At 23.7% G+C, this 8,926-nt stretch overlaps 1 protein-coding gene across 2 annotated transcripts in view; it reads left to right on the top strand.

Annotated features, from left to right (window-relative positions):
- Positions 1-8,926, top strand: part of LOC108693293 (scavenger receptor class B member 1-like) — a 26,782-nt gene that overhangs the window by 2,056 nt on the left and 15,800 nt on the right. Inside the window, exons 2-3 of one of the 2 annotated variants that reach the window (XM_018202167.1) lie at positions 3,842-3,935; positions 8,643-8,734. In XM_018202167.1, the coding sequence (XP_018057656.1) occupies positions 3,902-3,935; positions 8,643-8,734 (126 nt within the window). In that variant the 5' untranslated portion in view covers positions 3,842-3,901. Of the gene's footprint in view, positions 1-3,841; positions 3,936-8,642; positions 8,735-8,926 lie in introns of those variants that run through there. The other variant, XM_018202168.1, reaches the window with a different exon arrangement.

The following is an 8,926-nucleotide window of genomic DNA, read 5'->3' as shown; positions in this document are numbered from 1 at the left end:
TATATAATAATAAAAATATAAAGAATAGAAAAAAATCATAGAGATTCTACGTAAAATGTAAGTAAATTTTATAATGACAACTGTGCATGAAACGATGCATTACTTCCGTGATAAAAGATTTCTATATAAAAGAAATTATATTTATTAAGTACCTATTATGCATTAAACTATTACAAAACTAATTTGTAAATTATTATTTCGATCAGATTTATTTTCAAAAATAAATCGTATAAGTTTGACATATTTAAATGTTCTATTTTAATATTTCATTTTGTATATTCTATTTTTTATGTTATTGAAAATTTTATCATTATCATAATAACTTATGGCAAATTCTATTAATTATGGTTTAAATAATTTAGTATAGATTTTATATTTTTGTAGATCTATAAATATAATTGAGCAGTTATTTCAGAAGTTTTACATTATATTGAGTTGTCCAGAAAGTTCGTGCCGACTAACCTATATAATTTATAAATGTATACTAAAATATAAATTTTCTGCATTTCAATTTTCCTTTAACATCGACACGAACTTTCTGGACAATCCAAAAGCTTTGCTTGATTTGTTATTCATATTCTCTTATTGATTCATGTTGCTAAATTTATTATATATAATGTTCATAAGAGAATGTGTAAGACTCTCTCTCTCTCTCTCTCTCTCTCTCTCTCTCTCTCTCTCTATATATATATATATATATATATATATATATATATATATCTCTCTTTTCGTATTATTATATAAAGAAGATAGCAATAGTAAAATACTAGCAAAAGTAAATTGTGTTGGTAAATTAGAAATCTGAACTTAATAAAAAAGGCATTAATCTGTAGATTGTTAAGAAATTGGAATATGTTAATTGTGATAATTATTTTCTATGATTATTTTATTATAAAATAATTTTACGTTTTTATCTAAAGTAAGAATATTAATTGATCTTAATAAAAAATTGATTGTACGTAATCGATTGCACGTAATGGATACGTTTTAATATGTAAAATCAAATTTTATAATTTTTAGTTCACATGACTTCATATTTTCTTTTAATATTGAGGTTAACATAGTTTATACATAAATTTGTTCATATTTTTAAATATAATTTGCGTATAATTTATTTGTGACATTGAACTTAATTTAAAACAGTTACAAGAGAAATTTTTGTTATCTTTCGATAAAAATTATTATCAAATTTATCATTAAATTTATCATTAAAAAATTATTAAACAATTATTTACATGATCAAAGTTCAAAATTTTTCAAATTCTGGATTTTTTAAAAATATCTGCTATTTTTCATATAATTTAATATATTCGATCAAAATAAAATAGTAATAAAATAAAAAGTAATATGTTCTTCTCAATTCAATTCGAAGAATTTAATTTTATACATATGTCATTCATATTATTCATATTGTTTGCATTTAATAATTTTGAACTATCCGTTTGAAATAAATAAAAATGAATTATTTGCTTATGTGATTTATTGATTAAAAATATTGATATTGCTTATAAAAATTCACATACAGTTATAATACTACAATTTGTGAAAATGCACTTAAATAGTTAGACGTGATTAAATAATTGATATGAAATAATTACGTTAGAGAAAAGCTAGAATTAGCGATAGTAAGCTGTTTTCAATTCAAAGTTAATACGATCAAGATAGTACAGAATTATCTAGAATTTAACTTTTTATGTATACGCGTGATTAAAAATCTGTCATTTATGCTCTGCCTGAATAACATTCGTCTACCTAAAAATATAAGATTACATTGAAATATAAGATCACATAAAAAATCGCATGACTGAATGATTGAATTATCGCCATTCGACTTATGACTTTTGTTCTTGACAATCAGTAATGCACCATTAGTAATTACAATTGTATAGTTAGCAATTAGCATTGTTAATTCTAGTCATGTAATCAATTGTAGAAAATAAGAAAACAAATATTGAAAATAAATTTAAGCTAAAAATAAATTTTTATTTATTATAAAAGAAGATAGAGAATTCTATTTTATTATTCGGAGTGTATATTAATTGAAAAAAGAGCTTATTGATAAGTTTGTTGATACATAACGTAGCCTTCAATTGATGAAATACATGAGGGTATAATCATCACTCAAATGTTAATCGCGAACTTTAGCGTGAATCAAACTAGGTTATCTGAAAGTAATTATATATAAATTAATGAACGTTAATAAATGATATCGTATATGTTGTTTTCGAACTATTAAGTATACGTATGCAATAAATTTTATAATATAATGAATGGCTGTTCAAAGAAGAAAAATAATACATACTTTGTAACAACAAGATTAAGTAAATTGCATTGTCTCTTTGTGTTTTATTGTTTTAGTTTTTGAAAATTAGTTTTTGAAAATTTATTATAGAGAGGTATACGATTTGCTTTGAACTTTATTATTGTCAATTCTTATTTTAGGATATTATATTAATTTGCCATATTATTTTGGTTTTATTTTAAGTTAGGAATAAACTGCAATATATCTCCCACTTTCATGAGCGGATATAAAATTATTTCCAAATTATTGTAAAATAATTTATTTTTAAAATTTTAAACAATGGACATTGCTATTAAATTATATAATTTTTAAGATAAATTAGATAATATTAAATAGATGTTAATTTGAGTGATCATTGAGATGATATTAAGTAATATCATTTTTATATCTTTTTGATTCCTTTTATAATAATCTAACATCTTTGTTTCGTGAATCAATACGACAGACAGGGAGAATAGCGGAGGAAAGTGATATTGACTTTACTGGGAAGGAAATAACTGTGATCATCATGCAAATATAAGTAAGGTGTTAATGACATCGGTAAACTTGTAGTGAATAGCATTAAATTTATTTACATCGCAAATAAACATTATCATATTTATGCGCGTTATATATTTGTGCGATTGGGATAAAGAATGATCAAATTGGATCATTTAAAATTTGATTAAGAACTATTTATGAAATCAATTTAATACAATCAGTTTAGTTTTATAACAAAAACGAATCATTGTTAAAAGAAACTAATATATATATATATATATATTATATTATATTTTGATACTGTAATTTTTAATTCCGGTAAAGACAAGGTGATAACTCGCAAATCTTCTGGTACCTTTAATAATATTATTTATAATCATTAATTGCAAATGTCAACATCGTGAACCTTATTGTTTATTTCATTCGAATGAAAAATGCATTGATAGTCAATAGGGAATTTTTGCAACATCGTTTTATCTAGATATGGTGAATGAAGCTAACGGTGAAGTAAGAGGTGGTGAAGCTAAAGTCGTTATCTTCTTCTTAACAACTGATTAAAAAAAAGATAACGTGACTTTAGCATTCATCTAGATTCTCGTTATTGCAAAAACTTTTTATTATCTAATAGAAGTGAACAAAGTTTACGAAACGCTGGCATTTACAGCAATAATTGGATAAAGACACTGATAATAACCCGCTTCTGGTATTTTTGAAGAAAGTAACTCGTGAAAATCTTAAAAGTGTTCAAGAAATAATATTCAAGAAAGAATATTATTATTTAATAAATATTATAATTAAATGCAATATAAAATGTCAAACAAATTTAGTATGAAAGAGCAACTTATAAATAATTATTACTTTTCGGTTTTTCCTCAAGATTATTCTTTAAAGAATTGACCTTAAGGAAGCAAAGAATACAAATAGATTTGATGATACATAGTAAATGAACATATTCAGTCTAACAGCCTTGTACACAATTGATATCGTTAACCTTGGTACATTACTCGTAATTATATTCCCGATTTACTTAATAATTGGATGGTTCTGTATTCCTTTCAGGATTCTACAGTCAAGGTGACGAAGAGAAAACCTTACAACGAAAAGAATCGAGTCATAACCATGAAAGCCATGCTCGCGTTACAACAATTTAAAAGTGAGTAATTCTTTAATTTGCAATTCGTAGATGAATCCCAGTCGCTTAATGATAATTAGACATCGGAATTTTATGATATCTTTTACAGATATACACAAAAAATATGCAAATTTTCATAAATAAATATGCATTTTTAGAATGCTTTTTTAATTTATATTTTTATGTTATAAATTTTTATGTTACTTTCTAATCTACTTTTTAAAAAAATATAAAATTGCATAAAAATCCGTTGTCTAGCGATAACTATTGTTATTTGATTATATAGAAATTTAGAATATTTAAGTATATTTAGAATATTTAAGTAAATATAAGTATATTTAATATTGTACAATTTATATAATATATATAAGTATATTTAATATATACTGTACAATGTATAGATTTTTATCTTTAGTATACACAATTGGATTATTCGTACCATATACATTTTTTCTTCGAAAAACTAAGGCATCAAGTAACTAGCTATAACATTTATATATAACTTTTTAAATAATGGAAATAATAATAATAAAAAAATTTATTTTACATAAATTTTACATCTTTATAAATATTATTCATATCATATTGTTTGCATAAATGTCATGTTTGTTCTTCTGCATCGATCTATAAAAAAGACTTTGGTTTGTCATTTGAATCTCCACGATGACATCATTGCTTGATGAAATTGAAAATTTCGAATGAGAACTTGATAAATGATTGACCTCGATTAATCTTTTTTTTTTACTTTACTGTAGATAATGTATGATGTAAGTCAAGGTAAGTTATGATCTTTCGAGATTTATTCAGAAGAAAAATTTATTCAATGCAGATTAAATGCATTATATTTCTTATTTTAATAAATGCAGCTGTTATTCTTATTGTTATGATACCAAGAAAATCGAGATTATATTTATGTGTGTAAAAAATTTTATAAGATCAGCAAAATGTACATGCAAGAATATAGCGAGTAATTTTTTTCTCAGTAAAGCTTCAAGATTTATTCCAAGAGTGGCTTCCAATATGTTTTATGTGATCCAATTTATTTCTCCCGCTCAGTCGAATAAATTATTTTATGTTAACTCCTTGAAGTAGCATTATAAATAATTAGTGTTTCCTTTATGACATATGCGTAGAATATAATTAAGATCGTTTAACAAAATACATTTTCTTATAGTAGTTTATTGATTTGAAAGTTTGCTGTTGAAACATTCTTATAAAAATTTCTTATAAAAATTAGAAAGTACAAATTCTTTTTCCTGAATTTATACTTCACTTTTTCTTAAAAGTTTTGAATTTTTATTTCAAGTTTTAAGAATTCTCACAATTTGTCTGCTTTAGTTGTCGAAGCAATGATTAATGATGAAAATATGTAGAGTGCTGGAAATCACAATTTGCCATTAATAGCATTTCAAAATTAAGAGATATATTTTGTTGATTTGACAAATTAAATATATACTTTTATACATGATTCTCGGAAAGAGTAAGAGGATACGCCATACTTGTATACGTTCTATCAATTCTATTACAATCCTAAAGTATCCCTTTATAGTATACTTCCCATATTATGGTATATTCTATATATATTAGAGTATTTTTGAGAATTTTTTAAAAAGAGAAAAGGATTTTAAAAAAGGATACAATTTCTTATTTATTTAAAGCTAAGAAATTAAGTTTTTCATAATTTTAAATTTTTGTTATTAAAATTAACGATTAAAATTAATTTTATTTTTAAAAAATTTTTATTTAAATGGGAAAAATCTTAAAATTTCATATGTATAAAAATTTTTGTATATTTTGTAATTTTAGTTACAAAAGTAACAAAAAAAGCAAAACTTCTTTAAATGATTTTTTTCAATATCTTGGATGCAATTTAAAGAGCATACAGTACTTATTTTTTTTACTTTTAATATTAGGTGTGGGAAAAAGTTCGTGACGTTTTCCTCGTTAGATAGCATTAAAAAAACGCCACGAACTTTTTCTCATATTATACCTAATATTATACGATATGTTCACTAATATGTTTTCATGATCATTTAAAAAATTCCAAATAGTTTACTTTCTCACACACCATCGAAAGTTTTTTTTTTTCAGAAATATCTCAGAAATGGTTCAACTGAAAAGTAAAACATTTCATAAAAATTGCGAAATAGGTCTGCAACATTTTTGAGACAGCTCTGGAATAGCAAAATATCCGCGATTCTTGCACATAAACCTTTATGGAAGCTTGATGAAATATTACAGAAAAAAATCTGTAATCTTTTTGAAATATCAAAAAGATTGGATTTCTATAATAAGATATTATACTTAATGAATTAAATCAATTAAGAATAAAATGTTTTTGAAAGCCAGGGCTGAATATTATTGCAATCAAGTTTTATTGTATATAATAATTAAATAAATGTTTCGATCCATTATTTATATACAAAAGTTTTTTTGTATTAAAATAGAACAACTTACATGACAAAATAACGTTACACTGACTCGTGATTGATAAAAAAAAATGACTTTTGCATTTTGGAACCAACATCATGATTCCTTGTTCTGTTTAAATATGTTATTTTATATTTTATATTTATATTTTTTCAATTTATTGTCTATGATAGATTTTAGGAACATTTTTGTTAAAACATTTTATACAACAATATTGCAGAATTCTTTCAGAATTGTTGCATGAAATGTGAAAGATTGAAACATTTCTGAAAATTGTCCGCAACAATTAGTGCTGTATGGATTTAGATAGACACGTAATTAACTATTAATATATTAAAACATAGATAAAAAATTTAATTGAATTTGCAATGCTAATTATTTACCATTCACTTTCGATTTTATCCAATCTTGTGTGAAAGAAAATAGATTATTCGAGCGAAATTCGGTTCGATACGATATTGAACTCGTTTATAAACATAATAATAAATTCCGAATTATTTCAATTAATTTATCTAAATATCAATAAAACGATAGAACATATGCTGTAATTAGTAATTACATACAGTAAATTATAATAATATTTATAGCAATAACTAGAAAAATTAGTCACATAATTAAATCATTTCAAAATTTATAAAAAATATTAAAAAATTTTACATACTTCTGAATTTATTAATATTTTCTGACATTAAGACTATAAAAATTTTAAATAATGCACAAAAATAAAAATAAATGAAAATAATAAGTACATTAATACAGAAGAGAAAAATATATTCGTATAAATAATAAGCAAATAAGAGCATTAAAAAAAAGAGCACTAAAAAACGCAGTTCTTGTTGCGAAATAAAAAATCTTGTATTCAGAAATCTCATATGTTTTGTGTATAATTCTCAGACGTTTTATTTATAGGAATTGTATGAAACAAATGTATATTCCTTTTCAAGCTTGAATACATTTTTATTCACTTATAGGCATGGAGTATATTTCTATGCTTTTCAATCTAAAAATAATATTACAGTATTTATATTATAGTATTTTATATTATAGTATTTGTGTGTGTGTGTGTGTGTGTGTGTGTGTGTGTGAGTGTGTGTGTGTGTGAGTGGGTGTGTGTGTGTGTGTGTGTGTGTGTGTGTGTGTATCATGAATATTGTTCAATTCAAAATTCTGAATAGAAAATTTTTTAATTCAAAGGTAGTTTTTTAATTCCAATTAAATAAAAAAATTTTTTCTTTTAAAATGAGCTATAAATGTTATTCAATTCGAAATTGTGGATAAAAAATCTATTGTTTCATTTAAAAACGCATTATGAATGCTACTTTATTCAGAATTATGAATAAAAAATTTTTTATTTTAATTCAACTTACAAGAGGAACATCAAGTGACGATGTCGGGGATTTTAATGCGCTTTTTATAGACTGTATTTACGCAAGAAAAAAATGATGTTTCAGCCATTGGCCCATAGTTTCGAAGAAATTGATTTTTTAAATAATTATCGTAATAATTTGAAAAACGTATTGTATATGAAAACATTAATATCTTTATAAATTTCATTTCACTGAATATTAAGGATAAAATTATACCTAGGTGAATCTTGGATAATGATTTTGAACGCAACAAGTTGATCACGCGCCAGTCGAAATGTTGCTCACTTCAGTAAATAAAAAAGTCATTTAACTTACTCGCGCGCGCAGCGATTCTCGGAACTGAAGAAGTATTTCAATAAAATTTATCAACACGGAAAACGATAGAATTATTCATAATAAAATCGTATATGCTAATAGAACAGAAACTTCGATTATTGATGCTGGGCAAAATAAAATAATATCTTTGTTGCTCTCAAAACAAAATATAACTGATTGGCTGAAAATTTATGATCATAATAATACAACCTTTTTTAAAATATTTTTCACACCATGTATATTAACACACACACACACACACACACACACACACACACACACACACACACACACGTAAAATCAATAATAAAAATTACATATAAAATATTTTGAATAAAACGAGATAATGGATTTCACTTATGCTTCCGAAAAGACGAATGATATTCATAAAAATTGAATAAAATAATTTTTTCGTTAATTATGTTAAATATATTATCATATTTATTACACATTTGATATTTATAAAAAAGGCGCTATGTTATTAACTGTCAGAAATTGATATTCAAAATTAGTTGAGTATTCTTTATATAATATATAAGATATTTTATTTGCGGTATCATAGAAATAGAATAAACCGTAAATTAATAAATTATTCAAACAGATTTTTTTTTTATAGAATGCATCATCTTGTTCATGATAGGCATTGGATGTAGCTTCTTAACGTATATGATTTACATCATCGATCCTATGACCATGATATTGAAATATGTAAGTATCAATAAACAAAAAATACAGAAACATATGTAGGAGCAAATAAAAAAAAAAAAAAATCTATGCAACAAAGAACGGAGAAGAATTTTAACTGGAGAAATATATGTAAAGTGTTCCATTTTGTTAAAGGTTAAATAAAATTCTTCCTTTAAAATATATTAATTAGGTATATTACAATATAAAAGCGAT

This window comes from Atta colombica, unplaced genomic scaffold (genome assembly GCF_001594045.1).
Source record: "Atta colombica isolate Treedump-2 unplaced genomic scaffold, Acol1.0 scaffold9, whole genome shotgun sequence".
Taxonomy (NCBI): domain Eukaryota; kingdom Metazoa; phylum Arthropoda; class Insecta; order Hymenoptera; family Formicidae; genus Atta; species Atta colombica.
The sequence above is the reverse complement of the archived record's forward strand: the minus strand, read 5'-3'. Positions and strand labels throughout refer to the sequence as shown.